The sequence below is a fragment of the Glycine soja genome, chromosome 14 (genome assembly GCF_004193775.1).
Source record: "Glycine soja cultivar W05 chromosome 14, ASM419377v2, whole genome shotgun sequence".
In the NCBI taxonomy this organism is placed as follows: Eukaryota; Viridiplantae; Streptophyta; class Magnoliopsida; order Fabales; family Fabaceae; genus Glycine; species Glycine soja.
The window spans coordinates 5,103,498-5,122,767 of NC_041015.1; the positions used below are offsets into that span (position 1 = coordinate 5,103,498).

The 19,270-nt window shown below is 31.2% G+C and overlaps 3 protein-coding genes across 7 annotated transcripts; 1 reads left to right on the forward strand and 2 right to left on the reverse strand.

The window, feature by feature from the left end:
* Window positions 1-2,041: 2,041 nt before the first annotated feature.
* Window positions 2,042-4,778, forward strand: LOC114384986 (LIM domain-containing protein WLIM2b-like). 3 transcript variants are annotated; one of them, XM_028344874.1, is made up of 7 exons: window positions 2,043-2,191; window positions 2,318-2,421; window positions 2,553-2,719; window positions 3,035-3,134; window positions 3,227-3,261; window positions 3,377-3,466; window positions 4,378-4,778. In XM_028344874.1, exons 3-7 carry the CDS (start codon window positions 2,585-2,587, stop codon window positions 4,585-4,587), a joined length of 570 nt encoding a protein of 189 aa, XP_028200675.1. In that variant the 5' UTR covers window positions 2,043-2,191; window positions 2,318-2,421; window positions 2,553-2,584; the 3' UTR covers window positions 4,588-4,778. The 3 variants fall into 3 exon arrangements, with proteins under 3 accessions (XP_028200674.1, XP_028200675.1, XP_028200672.1); XM_028344871.1 differs by having other exon boundaries at window positions 2,043-2,421; XM_028344873.1 differs by having other exon boundaries at window positions 2,042-2,719.
* Window positions 4,779-5,337: 559 nt separating this feature from the next.
* LOC114384985 (probable sugar phosphate/phosphate translocator At3g11320) lies at window positions 5,338-8,854 on the reverse strand. The gene is made up of 4 exons (XM_028344870.1): window positions 8,144-8,854; window positions 7,162-7,265; window positions 6,831-7,059; window positions 5,338-5,924 (listed from the first exon to the last, which is right to left on the reverse strand). The coding sequence occupies exons 1-4, from the start codon at window positions 8,582-8,584 to the stop codon at window positions 5,778-5,780; spliced, it is 921 nt and encodes a 306-aa protein (XP_028200671.1). The 5' UTR covers window positions 8,585-8,854; the 3' UTR covers window positions 5,338-5,777.
* A 6,682-nt stretch (window positions 8,855-15,536) lies between these two features.
* LOC114384987 (60S ribosomal protein L35a-1-like) lies at window positions 15,537-18,167 on the reverse strand. Of its 3 annotated transcripts, none has more exons than XR_003660820.1 (6): window positions 18,048-18,167; window positions 17,829-17,864; window positions 17,452-17,680; window positions 17,327-17,369; window positions 16,116-16,177; window positions 15,537-15,764 (listed from the first exon to the last, which is right to left on the reverse strand). XR_003660820.1 is itself a non-coding variant. In XM_028344875.1 (5 exons), exons 1-4 carry the CDS (start codon window positions 18,077-18,079, stop codon window positions 17,328-17,330), a joined length of 339 nt encoding a protein of 112 aa, XP_028200676.1. In that variant the 5' UTR covers window positions 18,080-18,167; the 3' UTR covers window positions 15,537-15,764; window position 17,327. The 3 variants fall into 3 exon arrangements, 1 of the variants encoding a protein (XP_028200676.1); XR_003660819.1 differs by having other exon boundaries at window positions 16,035-16,177; XM_028344875.1 differs by lacking the exon at window positions 16,116-16,177.
* Between the last annotated feature and the right edge of the window lie 1,103 nt (window positions 18,168-19,270).

Below are 19,270 nucleotides of genomic sequence, written 5' to 3' on the forward strand. Positions count from 1 at the left end.
TGTTCATACAAAGTAACATCGAGCTGCTATATTCATCTTCTTACAAACTATGAGCGCCCGGAATTACTTACGGATCGAGGAGAGGCTTTCAAATTTTAGAATATGGTGGGATCTATAGTTGTTAATTCATGTTTCTAATTTCCTCATCAGTAGTCATCATGCTGCACTAAGCCACTAGCACCAGACTCAGCTATCTCTGAATTTTATACTCATCAAACTTCAAAGTGATCATCATATAATTAAGGGAAACTTTGTTAAAAACTTTAAATAATTGTTTATTTTAATAAAATAAATCATTTTAGAACGTCTTTAACCTTTGAGGTAGTTTAGAACTTTAGATGGATTAATTTCTGATTTGCATTACAGATAAGGAGGGGATGGGACTAAATTCAACTTCACGATGCATGGCCTCTACAGAAACTTACCATTCACGCTCAATCAAAGTATATATATGTGTGTATAAGTTTTGCTGTGCAAATATACTGTTGGTATTGAAATATTTATAAAGCAAAATGTCTTGATAATGGAGTACAAAGGAGTATTATCCTTACAATTACATGAAGATAATACAGCAACCTACTTACATAAAATGCAATGAGAGCATAAACAAGATAAAGGATCTAGTCACCACTTAATCTCATAATAACTCATTAATTAAAATAGTTTTAAAGTTAGCCTTAATCCATAACTAACTCCTAATTTTAATCATTTTCATGCATTTATCAAAGTTCACGATACCAAAGTTGAAAATAATATAGTTCCCATACAACTATAAAGTCCATATATCATCATTGGAGCTTCCAGATGTTTTTGTATTTTCTATCTTTAGAGGGAGACTTTTACTTTTTTGTTTGTCTCTATGTTTGACCTTAGTCAAGGGACATTTTGAAGATATGTTTATCAAATTAATTATGCCGTGTTTATATTTTACTTGTATGTGGGAGGTGAAAGAGAAAGAATGTGTGTTGAAATCATTATGTTTTCCTGTTATTTAAAAACAGTAATGCATGTAACAATGGTGTATAATTAAGAAAATTGATAAGCAAAAATTACTTAACAAATTTCATTTGTACAACTTTCTTATAATTATATAAAAAAAAGTATATAAAATAAAATAAATAATGTAATAAAGTTATTAAAAAAAGAAAAGAAAAAAAGATATTAACAGATAAAGGATGACAAATCACGATACTCACTACTTTTGAATCAATCCATTCATGTGGTGAACATTCCCTAGTCATAATCCAATATGTTTTATTTAACAAAAGAACATAACACATTATCCCAATTTATATAAAAAATTTATTTTATTATTTTTATATAAATTTCTTAAAATAGAAAATAAAATAAAAATTCGACATCTATATATTAAAATAAATAAATCTATTTTTTAAGTCAAATGACCTTGTAAGTTTTCTTTCTCTCAAGATTGAAAACGAGAAAATTAGGTGTCATAACTGATATCATATGTATTTTTTAGCTATTATTTCATTTAAAATTAAAGGTCAACTTCAATTATTAAAATAAATTTTAAACCAAAAATAATATAAAATAGCATTTATGATAGTGTCCTTAATTAAGGTTTTTCCATTTTTTGTGTAAAAATATATATCAGACATGACAAAACAGCAAGCACATTTTGGAGGAGCTGAAGCATACCATGTGTGGTTAATAAAACTTATTGAAAAAGCAGCTAAAAAACATGTGCCCTGCCTTATAATATCACTGTAGTTAAGTTTTGTCATAATCAAAACTGTTTTACCTACTGGCCCTATCCGTCCAATTATTAAACCAGCCATTCATCCGTGATCACAGGGCTCTAATTTTATTTCTTTTCTTATGTGAAGTAGATTTTATTTCCATAGTTATGACATAAGCAAAGGTTTTCTGATATTTCATTTAGCAAAAGGTTTATTCTTTTTTTTTAGTAGTGATAAGACTAATGTTAAAGAAAGTGCAACATTTAAATTAAAAACCCATATAATTGTTTTTTTTTTCACACATTAAAAACCCATATGCATTTCAATACTATAGACATAGATTGATCCAAACCTATGGGATACTTTCTCAAACTTTAGTTGTTGCTTATGGTCCTATGCACTTAATTGGTTTTGGGAGTAGACAAGAGCTGACAGTGGAGGCAGGAAAGATATCTAATATCTATATCCTATCTCCCAAATAGTAGTTTATGGTTAATACTATATTACTTGACACTGGTCATTACTCATCATCATTTGATTTGTTGTTATCAATCAATTTAATATATTCATATCCTTCCACCTGAGTTCTTAGTCCTGAATGTCCTTGTCTGTCTCAGTGTCTCTCTTCACAACCTCACCGATCTGCCATTTCTCACTCATAACAACTTTGTACAATTTGACTCGATATGTTGAAGTTTCTCTGCAGCTAAATTGACCAATAGTAAGATATTTATCTTTCACTTTGCCAACTGGGGTGGTTTTCAATTCATGTAGCAGCTGAGGTTATATTGTAAAGGTCTAATTAAGAAGCTACATTGTATTGGTTTGGGCATTTGGAATTGGTGGTGGTAGGTTTGGTGCACTTAGATCTAAAAGCTAGAAAGATGTCTTTTATTGGCACTCAACAAAAGTGCGAGGCTTGTGACAAAACAGTGTACCCCGTTGATCAGCTTTCTGCTGATGGCACTGCTTATCACAAAGCATGCTTCAAGTGCTCTCATTGCAAAGGAACCTTGAAGGTAGTTTTGCTTTTATTTTCTTTCATTTGTTTGCTTTTGTCATTTAGGCTGCATTATTGGTTTGATTTAATGCACTGTGAACATATTTCTTCATTCTCAAAATTTTGGTCTCTATTTCAAAAATCCTTGCCTTTTTTCAATGCTGGCAGCCGCTGACACATTATAAAAAATCCCACAAAAAAAAAGAAAAACATTTAGAGAATGGGTAAGGTTACTTGATTGCTGCAATGCATTACTAGTTCTTATGATATTAAACAAATTTTGAGGTTAATTTTTGGGTATTTAACTTCTCACTTATAAATTTTCATGTTTCAGCTCAGCAACTATTCCTCCATGGAAGGTGTTCTATACTGTAAGCCTCATTATGAGCAACTCTTCAAGGAGACAGGATCTTTCAAGAAGAACTTCCAGTCACGTACGTCTTCTTCTTTTTCTTCTTCTTCTAGGTTAGATTTCTGTTTGTGATTTCTGAATCAGATTAATTGGTGATGATTTCAATTTGAACAGCTGCTAAGCAAGCTGTCAAAACAACTCCTGAGCTGGTAAAAATCTTGAATTTGGCTTTTTGAAACTTTGTTGGGAATGAGCAATTTAGAAATGGGTCTTATGACATTTGGTGTTTCTGCTTACACTGTTGGCATCTTTTGGTTATTCTAGACAAGGTCTCCTAGTAAAGCTGCTAGCATGTTTTCTGGGACCCAAGAAAAGTGTGCTACATGTGGCAAAACTGCTTATCCTTTGGAGAAGGTAGGATTCAGATATCTCATTAACAAATGGTTTGATGATATTCGTTGTAGGGGTCATGAACACCTCAGTTACATATTATATTGGTTATGAATAAGTGTTCACTGTTCATGCCCTAAGGACTAAGGACAGGGATCTTTATTAATATTCACATCTCCTCTTTCTCTAGTTCACTAGTTGTAATGTTGTATGATTTGTGAGTGACCAAAACATTTAGCATTCACTTGTCATTCTGAAAATTGAGGGGTTTAGTAGAGAGCATCAAGTTTATGTGAAAAGTCTCTTTGCTCCCTTCTTTGGAAATAACTCACTTAGTTTTGGGCTAAATTACCAGTTTGAAAAAACATACTAGTTTTACCATTTCTTCCAACGGTTTCAAACTATAGTATCAAATGTAGAAAGTTTGAAATCCATTATCAATATGTGGCCCATAAGTAGTAGACTTTGATACGGCTTCCTTGTTTCATGGGGAGAGTTGTTTGCAGAAATATCATTTCTGTTTAAGGAACTTCTTGGGTTCAGCTGAAAAATGTTTAGAGAAGAAATTGTATTTATATATTTTTCTGTCTTTAGACGTTGGTGAAGAGTATATTGTGTTTTAAATCATAATTGTCACAAGAGAACAAAAGTAGCATTTGGATTTGGCAGTAACTTATACCTGGTGACCTGATTTTGTTGGGTTGGTCGAAATTAGAGATGAGAACAAGTAGCTTTTAGTATTTTACATCAATGTCAAAGGTGCTTGGTTATAACTTATAAGGCAAGTAAGTAAGTGCGACTTCTGTCCATGTCAAATAAATAGTAAATAGTGATTCTAATTAGTCATTTGTTGCATGTTTGCACAGTTAGCCTGAATTAGAAGATTTAAATTTTCTGCTTGTCATGTATAAGTTTATCTCATGTTTTGAGTGTAGGTAACAGTGGAAGGTCAGGCCTATCACAAATCTTGTTTCAAATGTTCACATGGCAGCTGTCCCATAACTCCATCCAACTATGCAGCCCTGGAGGGCGTTTTGTATTGCAAGCACCATTTTTCCCAGCTTTTTAAGGAGAAAGGGAGCTATAATCATCTTATTAAATCTGCATCAATCAAACGGGAAGCAAACTCTGTTCCACAAGCTTGAGTCATGGTGTTGTCTTTTGTTGTTATTATCATCTTTGGAATAAGTGTTTGTGTTTTTTTCATTTTGATTCTACTTACCATGACAAGTTTCCTTCTTGTTCACTTTATATGTGGGTGTCGCTAGTGTGCAATTTACAGTGTGTGATGTATTTGACCAATGCACATTCAGTAATAATAGTGTGATTTGCAAGATGTCGCGTATCTGAAGTTCATGTATCCTCTCTTTTGAATCCACTGAAATTGTGGTATATCTAATTTAACACCAAATTGTGAAATACTCTGCATGAAAATAATAGGAAACGGATTTTACTTTAAATGGGTTTATCTAACTAAGATTAGCAGGGATTTAAAGTAATTTATCAAAATGTATTAAAGGTTTTGAAAAGAATACGCTACATTCAATGGGTTGTTTAAGGGTGTGTTTGAATACCAGTTCTTACATGTTACATTCAATGGAAAAGCTTCTCTCTTGATGAACTCAAATGAATGGACCTTTAATATATTGAAACGTAAATTCAAATACTCTATGTTATGTTTATGCATTTCTATACTATTTCCTGACGAGAGGGAAAAAAGGAAAAGAATAAGTTCAATAGTATCTTTTAAGTTTAATAATTCTGCGTTTTAAAATCAGTTTTGATGGTTTTGAAATTAATCTACAAAGCATTCATAGGTTTGCCACTTGTTCATAAAAACGAAAAACTAAAATCGCAAACAAAATGTATCAGACATGCAGAAGATTCCACACGAAAAAACTAAAAAGTTGCAAAGATCAATATATTAATTCATGTGCATGATGCTGTTGGCGCATCCCAGATACAAATTTTATCATCAATAAATAAATGTAAGCAATGTAAACAACAAATGAGTAGAGATCCTTCTACAACTCTTTCTTCAAAGAATAAATGACAAAAAGACATTCCTCGATTATATGCCAACATGGGTATATATTAGAGAGATCAGTCACTTATTGAAACTTTGTACTGTGGGCTATTTCTGCACAGGTACTAATACAATGGGGAACCCGTTTTTCCATGTAGGGCCAAAAATTTATAGAGTCTGAAACATTCTGGTCATAATCATGATAACAAATTTGCCTCATGGTATCTGGAGGTTGTCCGCACAGAGATGAAAACAAATATAGGGATTTCACTGCTGATTTCCACAGAATCATGAATGACACCATCAGTATCACTTGCTTCGCTTTTTGGCTTCACTATAAAGTACAACTCCGAGGACTGTGAGTGAATAACCCATCATTCCTGTGACTGACACTGGGTTTCTAAATATCAGAATCGAAACTACTACTGCTACAGCCCCTTTAGCGTTCCCAAGTACCTGCAAGAGTAAAGAACCCACTCTTGGATTAATAGTTGTTAAAGCATGAACTTAACATAATTTTAAGCAAATATCAAATACTGGATTACAGGAAAAATGTACATATTGCCACTGATTAATTTATCCACATTTGAATCACACATATGGTGACAATTTAAACACCATTTAAAAAAGAAATAGCCTAGAAACTAATTTTAAATCCACAACACCTCCAAATAATAACTCCTACAGTTCTTAAAAAACTATATATCTATTAATCAACTTGGCCCAGAACTTAATCAATACCACCTGAAATGTCACTGAACAGTGAACACAGATAGCAACTCTAAGTCAAAAAATTAAAATTTACAGAGAATTTCACTAAATAATTTGGACACCATTAGCACTAGATGTCTGTCAATAGCAACAGAGGCATTTGAAAATACTGTCCTAGCACTAGTTTTAGAAATACAACATAAAATATTCAGCAGTAATCCACGGATTCATTTTCCAAGAGGTTTGAATTACTTATGAAATAGAAACTGGAAAACTAAGTACTCGAGAATTTTCAGAAAGTTGATTACTAGACAATCTAGAAACTCTTATGATAGGTAAATTTGCTTCCAAAGAATTTTATTTATAGAGAAATGAAAAAATAACAATGACAAGACACCAAGACAAATCACAACCACACGAAAATGACAGCACTAAAGGACATATGAAAGTGAACAAATAAAAAAATAAAACAAGAATTAGAATAAACAATAACATGCTGAATATAATATCTGTGAATTGACAATGAACTTGTGTATGACAAGCACAAAATTTTGATGTATCAACTAAAAAGACAGCAGATATGTTCATTTGAGTAAAATATTAAATTTAAAAAAACAAGGACATATGCCTATATGAATAAGTAAGGCATACCTGAAGGGTAAGAGCACTGGTATGTTTGGTGACCAAAAAATTGGTCAGGTTGACAAAATAAGCAAGTGCTGAATTAAATAGCAGATACCAAATGATCTTCACATCATCTCTGGCAAGAGCCAATGTAATACCTACCACATTTTCTTCCATTATAAGTGTAGCAGGAAGAAGGAAAACAACAGCAATTGGAGCCATGTAAAGAAGAAGGTTCATAGAATTCAACTTCTCTCTGATATAAGACAAGAAAGATATCAGTAGCTATTTAATATATATAATCTGACAACAGAAGAAAACAAAGTAATGAGGTAAATAGCATGTTCCTTATACACACCCTTCAGAAGAAAGCAAAATTCCTTGTAACACAGATTTTAAGGCACGTGCCGCAGTAGCTGCAATGCATACTATGAACCCAAATAAATGGAAGCTCGGCTCACCCTATAAGCAAGAAACAAAAGAACAAATACATCAGAAGCCATATATTATATTTTTGTTTTTTACTCATCAATATCACTTGAATAATAATACATAAAAGGAAAAAATATCTAGCTCTGCTTAAGCTGTCTCTCTGCAAAGTTGAATTTGATTCATGACAATTTCCTAGTTTCTTTTCAAACAAATCAATCATCAAACTGAGGACACCAAATAAGTATACTGACAACCAAGAATGCTACACAACATAAATCAAGAATATGTCATTGAATATCACATAAAGCATGTCAGCTCTGCTTTCTCAAACAAACCTAAACCAGACATTTCTCTAAATAAAGTAAAATATAGGAGAACAAGTTCTTATGTACTATCCGAGTAACACACCACTTTACTGAAAAGTAAAAAACATTTCCAAATGGAGCAGCAGCATAACCCTACATTTTATGATCGTACAAGCAAGTGCCACCAATCAAAAACTCAAACCTCCAAAAATAACAGAGGTAAATCGTCTATATTCTATACACAAACAGTATCAAAGCTTTTACAGTCAATAGACGAAAAATCATCCTTACTATTTAAGACTTTTTAATATACTAGTTATTATAAAATACTGTATTTGGATAAAGGCGACTTCAACAAGATTTTTTATTTTTCATTATAAATAAATAATAAGTGGAACATATCTTCTTTAGTCTTTGAAGACTTGTTTGTAAGTGTCGGTGGTGCTATAATTGTAATTATAATATCATATCCCTCAATTAGCCAATAAGAAAACGAAAAAGATAATTTAAATTTATAATAATTTCATGAAAAAATAAAACAAACCGCCACAAACAAGCAAGAAAATTGCAATTAAGCAAGATCGGGGGATGGCGGCTTGTTACCCCGCTGGCAATGACGACGCCGGTGACGACGGGGACGAGGGTGAGATAGGTGAGCCAGGCCTCGCGCTTGAAGGTCATGATGTAAGCGAAGACGGCGGTGAAGAAGGGGGTGGTGGCGCCGACGGCCTGGTTGAAAGACACAGGAAGGTAGCGGAGGGAGACATTGCCGAAGACGACGGAGACGCAGAAGACGAGGCTGAGGGCGGCGATCTTGAGGAACTGGAGGCGGGAGCGGATGGTCTGCATGGGGACCATCTTGAGCCAGGCGATGGCAACGTAGCTAAAGAGGGAGCAGGCGGTCATGTGGCACATGGTGAGGAAGATAGGATACTTGAAGCCATAGTTGCTGAGAAGGTACTTGTTGAGGAGCAGTACCCCAATGTTGGAGGAGTACCACGCCGACACCAGTCCGATCGTGAAGAGACGGCTTGAGGACTTCATTTCCGTCACGCCGCCACCGCGGATCTGAGAGGCTTTGGCTTAATAATATGAGCCTGCTCCATGGATCTGAGAATCCGCTCCGGAGAAGAACAACATCGCCACCCACGACGGAGGATTAAGAAATTAAGAACAATACTCTCTCTTCGATTGTATTTAAAAGCGTAGGGAGTGATTTTGATGAATGAATTGATGAGAAAGGTAAAAGCGCGTGTGTATTCCAACAGGAACAGGGACCTACCTCACTGCCGCTCGTTTCTTTTATTCTTTTTCTTCGCTTTTATTTCGGGTATGACGGGAAATAATATAAATAAACGGGGTAGGTGATGTTATGTTACGGAAACAATCGCCTTTTATTTTCTCATCTATTAAAAGAAACTTTAATTAAGTTTTTTATATTTCAAAAATAAATCATTTTTATATTATTATCTAATATTTATTTTTTTAATTAAGTGTATGAAAAAAATTTATGTTTAAATTTATTATTGTTAGTTCATTTTTGTCAATTATTATTGTGACAAACAGAATGTTACGTTATCACGCTATATTAGTGTTACATTATTTTTTATTATTTTAATTTTTTTCTCTTTCCGCTTCCCCTTCTTCTCCTTCTCCTTTTCTCTTTCTTTTTCTTCTTCCCTTTCTTCTTGATCGTGCCATTGCCATCCTCTATTGTCGGCTCCTCCAGTCGCTCCAGCACATCGTCCTCCTCATCAGAGTACCCAGATCTCCAACCATCTAAAGCGCATGCGAATATAACATTCTCTTTTTGTGGGTGAAAAACATCCTCATGATCATCATAATCCTCAAGGGTCTCACCGGAGGTGGTACTAGTGTCAGCAAGGAGAGAATCCATGTCAGAGGCCTCGTCAACAATTCATAAGAGGCGCATGTAGGCCTCGCAGGGGATAACTTTATTTTATCTTTAAGTATTTATTGTAATTGTATATTCAAAATCGATATTGCCACCACTCAATAAATTAAAACAACATCACATCAATTGATCCATGGTTTAATGATCCTAAGACCTAAGACTATGTTTGATAAGGCCTTTGAGGAGCTTACAAACTCCTTTGACTAGCTTATAAATTGCTTTAATTAAAATAAGCTTATTTGGTACAAAGCTTATTTTAATAACTTATTTTTCATGAGCTACTTGAAGTAACTTATTTCGATAAGTTACTTGAAGTAACTTATGAAAAATAAGCTAACTTAAAAGCTATTAATTTTTTTTTTTGTTCTCAATTTGATCCTTACTATTTAATTTGAACTTATGTTTTACTCTTTTATTCAATTTCAAAAATATTTTATTTATTTTTAAATATTTGAAAAATATCTCTTATCTAATTTATCACTCTTACACGCATATGACAATTAACTCATCATTATCATATCACACTATTTCCTAAGGTTATAAATTATTTTAATCGTATAAATTTTACAATTATTTGTCAAATTATTTTTCTATTTTTTAATTATATAACTTAATTTAAATGAAATTTAAAATATATATAATTAGTTTTAAATATAATATCTAATTTGTATAATATTTCCTAGTTATGCAAGTGAAAGTGATACACGCCCTAGTTATTCATGTATAAATAAAAAAATAAATATTTAAGAAAATTATAAAGAAAAAATACTTTTATTTGTTTCAAAAATAATATTATTAATAAAGTATTTAAATGTAAAAATGATTTTGAACAATATAATTTTAATAAAAATTATTCTATAAAAAATATTAAATTCTACAATTTGAGTTCTTGAAAATTGGAACACTCTTCCGCCATGGAACTAGGGATGCGTTGGATGTATGTGTCAAAGTAACCTAATAGAACATGTTCCATTTTTTTATTTTTTAATTAATTAAAACACAATAAAAGTTACATGACCAAATTTGATAGAGGACTATTCAAAGAACATAAGAACCTATAAGCACTTCATGAGTTAAAAGGCCCAATGACAAGGTTCAAAGCCAAACTTCTACAAGAAGAGATGACCAAGAGAATCAAGGATGGACTACTCATCAAAGGCAAGGAAGGAGAAAATCACAAGGAGCTGAATTGAAACACGTTGAAGATTGTTGAACAACTTGCTTAGCCGCGTTAGCTCACTAAGCGCAATTTCAGCAATTAGGCTAAACGCAAATGTCTGGATTAGTGCAATTCCAACCTGAAGAGGAATTGGGCTTAACACAATTCCAACCCAAAGAGAAATTGGGCTTAGCACGAAGTGTCTAGCTTAGCACACACCTTTAGCATGAATTTACGAAAATTATTAATTTTTGTTTATTTGTGCAATGAACATGAGCTTGATGTAAATAGATCTTATTAGAAGCTTGATTATTTTCTTAAGCCTAGATCTATAAATTCTCAGAAACTCTTAATTGTAGGAACTTTTTGCATAATTGAAATTAAGGTTGTGCTTGTAGAGAAGTTAACATCTTCTTTGGTTTTTTTTACTGAAAACCAAATTGAATCTTATCAAGGAAGTTATTCCTTTGTAACAAATCTTCCTTTAACTTATCAATTATCTATGGATTGTAACATCGTTTTGTTCATCTTCTTCATCTTTTCTGTTTTTCTATCTTGTGTTCTTTGAAGATCAATAATGATATTCATAAATTTGCTCCCGAAATGATCAGGACCAAGTATTCATGGCTTAGATTGCATCAAATTTAAAAATTGCAATTGCTTGTCTGTGTAAAGGTGTTTTACACTGAAAGTGTACAAACATTCTTCTTTTTAAATTTGAGTTTTGAGAAACTCTCATCCCATGTCTCGTTAACTTGCAATAAATAGATTGTGATAAATTTTAAGATATACTTGAGTGTTACTTGGGTTCAAACATTGTAAAAAAGGTTACACTCACAAGATTTGTCTAAAAATGTGTGTTTTTTGTTTAGACACATTGGAATTCATGTAATCAAGATTCTAAAGGGGTTCTCAAACATGCACTTAATGTTGATATAAGGTGGGTTTCAGTGTTTAGGAAAAAGTGAAAGAAGAAAAGAGGAAGAAAAAAACTATGGGTTTGAACTTTGAATCCTTAAATATTTATAATAAAATTAATAAATTAATATTTACCAATAATAATAAAAACTCTCGATAATGTTATACCCACCGTCGTTTTCTATTTTCTTTATGAATTAAGCATGCTTTGGGGTGGCGCAATTTGTGAAGAAAATTGGTTTCATGCAGAAACACCGTTCTGAAAGTTGGTACGGTCTGATTCTGGACCAAGTTGTGTAGGACCCTCACCTGACGCCAATTTACCACTGTAAGCGTGTGAAAGAAAAAGGAAAAATAGAGGAAGCGAAAATGACAGCGTTCATATCAAAATTGAATTCATGTAGTCATAATTAATGTACAACGACTTGATTAAGTAAACTATATCCAAGGAATTGTTTTTTTAATTGAAATATACTTACAGTAAATCTAATTTTATACTATCATATATATGAAAATTTATTGATATTTATAATTTTTTTTTTAAATCATACTTGCTTAGTTAATTTAACAATATAAAAATTTGGTTAAATTGTATTTATAACTCTCAATATGAAATTTTAGTCTTCTAGTTTTTATTTCTATAGTTTTGGTCTTTCAATGTTATAAAATCTGAACCCATGATCTAATCCTTTTCTTTCACCATCTAAACCATTAAACCACTTGTCTTGTTTGAGTTATATGGAAAAGTCCACTATATTATATTTAAGAAAAATAAATAATTTTTTTTAAGTACTTATCGAATTTTAAATTTAAAAATAATAAATAATCAATTTGTATAACAAAAATAAATACATTTTTAATAAATAAATCATATAATTTATTATTAATATATTTTTTCTTACAATAAAATAAATATACAACCGCTTTTGTCTTTCTTCTCTTTTTTATCCCATTTTCTTCTCATCTTTTTCAACACGTGACTAATATTATAGTGTTATTTATTTTAATATTATAGAATTTATATTATTCAATATATTAAAATAGCATGGTATATTATGTTTTTCACGTATAAATATTTTTAAATTAAATAAAATTTGAAATTAAAGACAAATTAAAGAAAATAATAAGTACTTCCATAATTAATAAAAAAAATATATTGTATTATATAGAAAATTTTAAAAAGTGAAAATTTTAAAATTAAATTAACAAGAAATTATGAAAATAAAGAACTGAGATCAAAATACATTAAATTAAATTAAAATAGAAACAAAATTTAAGAAATTGTATTTAAAAATTAAGAAAGGAAATGGACTGTTCGAAATAAGAGCTACATGACATAATGAAAATGATAAAGATTCTTTTTTTAAGGATAAAAGTTGGATAATGACTCTTAAAAATAGTCTTATTTAATAATAACAATTGAAATTTATAATACAAGTATAGATTTGATAAAAAAAATGAGAAATGTTATTTATACTTCAATTTGTATAAAAGTGTTTCTTTTTCATATCTTGTGCACATCATTTATTCTGTATGTCATAGTCATGAAGAGAAGTAAACACACAAAAATTATGTTGAATAAATTGTTGCATGAATTTTTGTATATATATCACATCTAAAAAATATCATTATGTCATTGGTACAAAATATATCCTAGTTTTATTAATAACTAATTTTTATCAAATAATATAGCTTCAGTGAAGGTTTTTTTTTTCTTCCACCAATCACATTTTTTAATTCATATAGTTTAAATTTGAGATCTTATTCAACTCCATTTGAACTAATGACATATTTGTAGATTTGATAGATAAATCTATACAATGTAGTGTTTAGATCAAATAATTAATATGATAATATTTAGAATTTAACCTAAATTTTCATATATATTACCCAAACTATTTACCACTATGCTAACCTTATTGAGTATCAATTAATTTATATAGAATTTGTTTGAATAAATTATTGACAATAACTAGTAAAATTGAATCAAACTTTTCTTAAAATTAAAATTAACTTGTACATCTAAACTTTTCCATACTCTTTTATTTAACTTGTCCATAAGTTTCAGATGTATAAGTTAATTTTAATATATAAAAGAAAAAGTTTGATTCCTTTTAGTTTTATGGTTTATTTTATTCCATTTTCTTGTAAGTATTTATTAGAAGTCTATCCAAACTAACTTATAGTTATTATATTAGCTAATCATATACTAAAGTGAATCAAAGTGTTCTTAAATGTATGAATCAATTTTAAAGATTAATAACTTCTTAATGAATATAACAAGTAATGTGAATCATGTGATACACATATTTTCATAATATTTATTATTGGATCGGATGTGCTTCTCAAGTGGGAAAACTCCAAACCATAGGTAAGACTGTGTCGTGTTTCCCACTACCCATCAGTCAAAGCAGAGTTAGGTTATTGTTAGGTCCAAATTTGTTACTTCATGGAATTGAAGGTGGATGAGTAATGCAAAGCCACCTAAAGCAGTGCACTTAAAGTGTTTACCTATGAAGAGTCCAAACCAAGTAAGCAAGAGGAGCATCTTAAAATAAGATTTATCATTAAAAAATATATAACAGACCTTACAAGATTTTCAATTCTACATGATACCTTGAGTTTACTAAAAAGTGATTTAAGATTTCAATCTGAAATCTATCACAAAGTTACTCTTATAACATCATGGATCTAAAAGAGTTATGGTGAATCATCCAATTCATTATGGATCTAAAAGAGTTTAGTTCAAAATTATATTAGATATTAGGGGGACCGCTTTTAACATTGAAAATGGAAATACGATCTCATTTCATTTCAATTTGACTTCCGCGCAGAATAAAGTGAGTAAATGTAATCCCCTCGTTTTTGGTAGTGAGCCAAATATTTTTATTTGTTATTAATATCTTTAAAAGTAATAAGTACATAATAAATAATATTGTCGGAAATAATTAATATTTTTTCTATAAAAAGGTCCTCCTATTCGTATAAAAATAATATTATTTGTATCCATTTTTTTTCCATTGATTAGTAACATTCTTTTTTCCCTTCCCTATCTTTACTTATACTCTCTCATTATCATAATTTTTGTTTGTGTTTTCTTCTACTTGGTGAAAAACTTGGACTTTTCACTGATTAGAATTAAGAAAGGTAGTAGTCGTACATGTACTAAGGAAACGTTACCGTAAATTATCTACTTTTGCATCCAACTGCATAGTAATGTTCTGTAAAAGTAGAAAATGATACATCAAATTCACATACTTAATAGCACAAGAAAGATTTATCTACCAGTCAAAAATAAAAAAAAAACTTGATCTCTTTTTGTTAAATACATATATTATTTATAGAATAATGTTAACAAATTTTAGTAGCCATTGCTTTGGAGAATTTTTTATTAATTAAAACAGAAATGTTAAACGTAATTGATTGGGATAATTTACTAATTATATCTAACTAAGAAAAGTTGAAATATTATTTTTAAAATATGAATAGTTACGACTATATTTATTTACTTTTGAATGGTGAATCGGTGATGTAGTTTCAATAGACTGGATGAGTTGAGTGCAACTCCTCTAATGCCAGTAATTTCACTGAGACTTGCACAAAGCAAATTCGACAAATTTTACCCCACTTTAATCTCGTTATTTCTCACGTGCCAGTTGCTTTCAGTTGAATGCTGTCACAGAAACACCATCGCCGACAAATTAGATGACCAATGAAAGATGCTTTCCCGTCAAAATGCAGTGCAAAAAGTCATTTATATATAAAAAAAAAACATGTACTCAAAACAGTGTTTTCAGTTCCCTCTAAACGCTCATCACAAATTTTATATACCATACACGATTGACTTTTCCGGGAGATCACAATTTAATCCCTTTAACTTCATTCCAATAACAATTAATCCAATAGACACATTTCCTCAAGATGGAGATGAAAAGTTCCAATTTTTTTATCCCGAGAACAGCGAGCTCGAATTCTTCAATTCGAATTTTAAGGGGACGGGAAAATGCAACAAGTGAGGAGAAAAATCCGTTTATAAAATTGAGACTCAATCCTCCTTAATAACCATGGCAGTGAGAATAAAGAAAAACACGGGGTTCATTCTCCATCCTAAACAAAGATACTATTCTGCTCAAGAGCTACCAAAAAAGAAAAACACACATTTAACTCGCAAAATGCAAATTCCTTTCAAATACTCTGACAAACTAGCCCCACGACACACGAATCCTGAGAATCTGCAAAGACAACCAACATGCAATTTCAACGTCAATTAGATCATGTAGAGGATAAAGTAAGGGCATCATGATAATTCATTAGATATTCCCAAGTCACTGACAGCACTAATAGGAAACAGAAGCTGGAAAAAAAAAGGTACATTTTGAATCAATTTCAAACAACTAAACAGTCCAACAAAACACACCTCATGTCCTTTAATCATGCCTTTAATAATAAATTAAAACAATCTCAACCAATGAGAAAGCTACCATTAATCATGCCTTTAATACCTTACTATGTGCAAAAACAGCAAAATCACAACACAATAACAATCAACTTTTCACAAATGGATGGATCTGTAAGCCAATTACATTGGAGCATATCTCCACGGATAAAGGAGTAGGCTCAAGCAGAAAGGTTTTACACTTAATATCTGCACAAATAAAATCCAGGGAATTAATATTAGGTTCCCAAGAAGAACTATGTGCAACTTTAATAATGATAAAGTGTTCAAGTCATCAACATTATTTCTTGAAATAAGGAAATAGGACAGATAGAACATATAGACAATACAATGGAGTTTTTGAAAAAGGAAGTAGCTTTGTCCCCAAGTAAGATAAGGTAGCAATACAAGTAACAATAAATTATGAGGCAATGTGAAAACTATTATTAAACATGCCTACTAACCACAACACAGCAACAAATAATAAATTTTTTCAGAAAATGAATGAAACTGTAAGCCAATTACATTGGAGCTTATCTCCATGGATAAAGGAGAAGGCTCAAGCAGAAAGGTTTTTCACTTGCTATCCGCACAGATAAAATCCTGGGAATTGATTTTGTAAGGGTTCCCAAGAAGAACTTTGTGCAATTTTTTAAGAATGTGTTCAAGTCATCCATTTCATTTCTTGAATTAAGGAAATGGGACAGATAAAACACAGACAATACAATGGGGTTTGATTAAGGGAAGGGAAAAAAAAATGAAGTATGATAATGATTCAATCAACCACAAATGCACCTAGCATGAAGTAATGCTAGGAAAGGCCCACAAAAATTCAATGGAGGAGTGGGGTACCCATCATTGCAAAAACCATTGCAATTGAACTCTCAGTTTCATCTACACACTTATCAGATAGGTTTTATCTTAGAATTTCATTTCTTTTTTAAAAATATAAAATTTTCAAGGTAGGTACACACATTGTGATTGCACAAGCTCTATTTGCAAAAAACATAACACAATTTGTGATTGCACATTGGCATGAGCAACAACTTGGGGCAGTGAATAAATCAGTGGCAGATGTCAATGTAACTCACGCAGACACAGTGCAGATGCTCGGCACAGCCACTTCGGCTGCACCAAGAGAACAGCGCTAGACATGTCATCAGAAGTACCTGCATTATTCATCACTTTCTACCACAGCCCCATCATAACTGAAATATAATACTTTTATTTCCATGAATATTCCATTCATATCATTGAGTTTCAGAATCACATTAGTAATAGGACACTGTACACTAGTATGGTTGGCAATTGATGAAGCATACAAATAACTTAAAATGTTAACAAAAACGGTAACATTACCTCATATATTGCTTGGATACATGAATACTCTAACCCTTGCACCCTGCAGACGCATCAACACCCAACCGTCAGAAACCACAAAAAATGCCAAAAAAAGGAACCAATTCCGAGTCCAAAAAAATTACCATTGACCTAGGTGGCAGATTGGACTTGAACTTAGCTCGAACTATACCACTGTTACCATGAGGCCTGGTGACCTTACCCCAAATGCAGCGATAGTGGCTTCCGTTCTTCTTTACCTTCGCTTTGTAGATGTAAGCCATGCGCTTCCCACAGTACCACGCAACTTCTTCCTTAGAGTTTACATTCTCAATCTGGATTAGGGAGGTGCTTGGGTATTGATTTGACTTGGACCTGAACAACACCACCATCAATCAATATCAATATCCAATACACGGCACAGATTGAAACTATTTATGAGAAAATCAATAAACCTAATACTGTTGTTTATTGTACAATCTCCAGAAAACCTTTAAATTAATTAATAATAAATAAAACGCACCTCTTGTATCCAAGAATTGAACCCCTGACGTAGAGTCTGGTAAAAACAAGAAAAACAACGATAACGTTAACCAATATTCATGATATGTGCATTACGCATGTTGTACCAACAACTGCTAAAATTTGTGAAAATCAAATTATTATTAGGAGACACTAAACCCACAGATTAAAAGCGATGCCATAAACATAGCAAATGAAAGGAAAGAGTAAGATCGCAAACCTTACACGTTCTCCTTGGCGACCTTTAACCATTGTGGCAATGGTGATGCCTCCTGCTCCTCTTCTATTCTCCTAAGCTCGGCGGAAGCAGTGGCAACAATTGCATCAGTTTCGGGGTTCTTATAGACATAGTCAAACGGAGCGAACTAACTAGGGTTTTCTGCAAGGCCCATTCAATTGGGCTTCCCGCGGCCTTTTGCTTTGCCTTTTTTTTTATTTTTAAATGTTCCATATTTATCTTGTTTGTTTTCCCAATAAACTAGTAGCTATACATACTGCATACTATATTTTTAACTCGGTCAATGTAGGAATGAATAATTTTTATATTTTATTGATATATCTATATAAAAAAATAAGTATAAAAGATAATGTATTTTGAAATTAAATAAAAGAATTCAAAAATATAAAGAAACTTCTAGTTTATTAATAAATGTTATTATAATTTAAAGTTAAAATAAAATGAGAAGTCAAATAAATTAAAGTTTAAGAGAGTGGAGGTTTTTTTTTTTAATTTTATCTTGCTCTTATATAATATTCTATACCTTTACCATCAAATAAACCCTTAATGAATTCCATAATAGCTTTTTACTTGTAATAGTAATTTTTAAATTGTATTGAAGTAGTGATGAATAATATAATATAAGGGTCAAAATAAAATAAAAATGATAGAATTGTTTAATATAATAATTTTTTTTGATATGATAGAAATGTCTAAAAATTATATAAAATAAATTTAATAACACGATAGAATTTCTTGATTAGAGATGCGTTAAATATGTGTTTTTTTAAAGAGCGTTAAATAATATGATTATTGACTGGAAGTTGATTAGTCAACTTGTGTTACTTATATCAAGATAGTTTCAAAATATTACAGTAGTTAAGATTAGGTCTAATAGAATGAATTAGTCTTGAATCAAGATTTTAATTCTCGCTAAAAGAATTTATATTCAATGTTGGATTGTGTCTCAAACATTAGTACTTTGAAGAAGGAGATCTGTGAAGAAAAAAAAAACTTAAAGTTCCATATCATATTGAATTTATCTTATAAGTATGCTTGCATATTTATATTATGATTTGTCCGCATTATAATCCTATCTATCCTATCCTTTATATAAGAACAACTCGACGTACATCACTAGGTAAAATCATTTACAGTATCCCACTTTCACTTAGTCATGCTATTAAAATAAGATTGATATAGATTTTTCCATTACAAAAAATTTG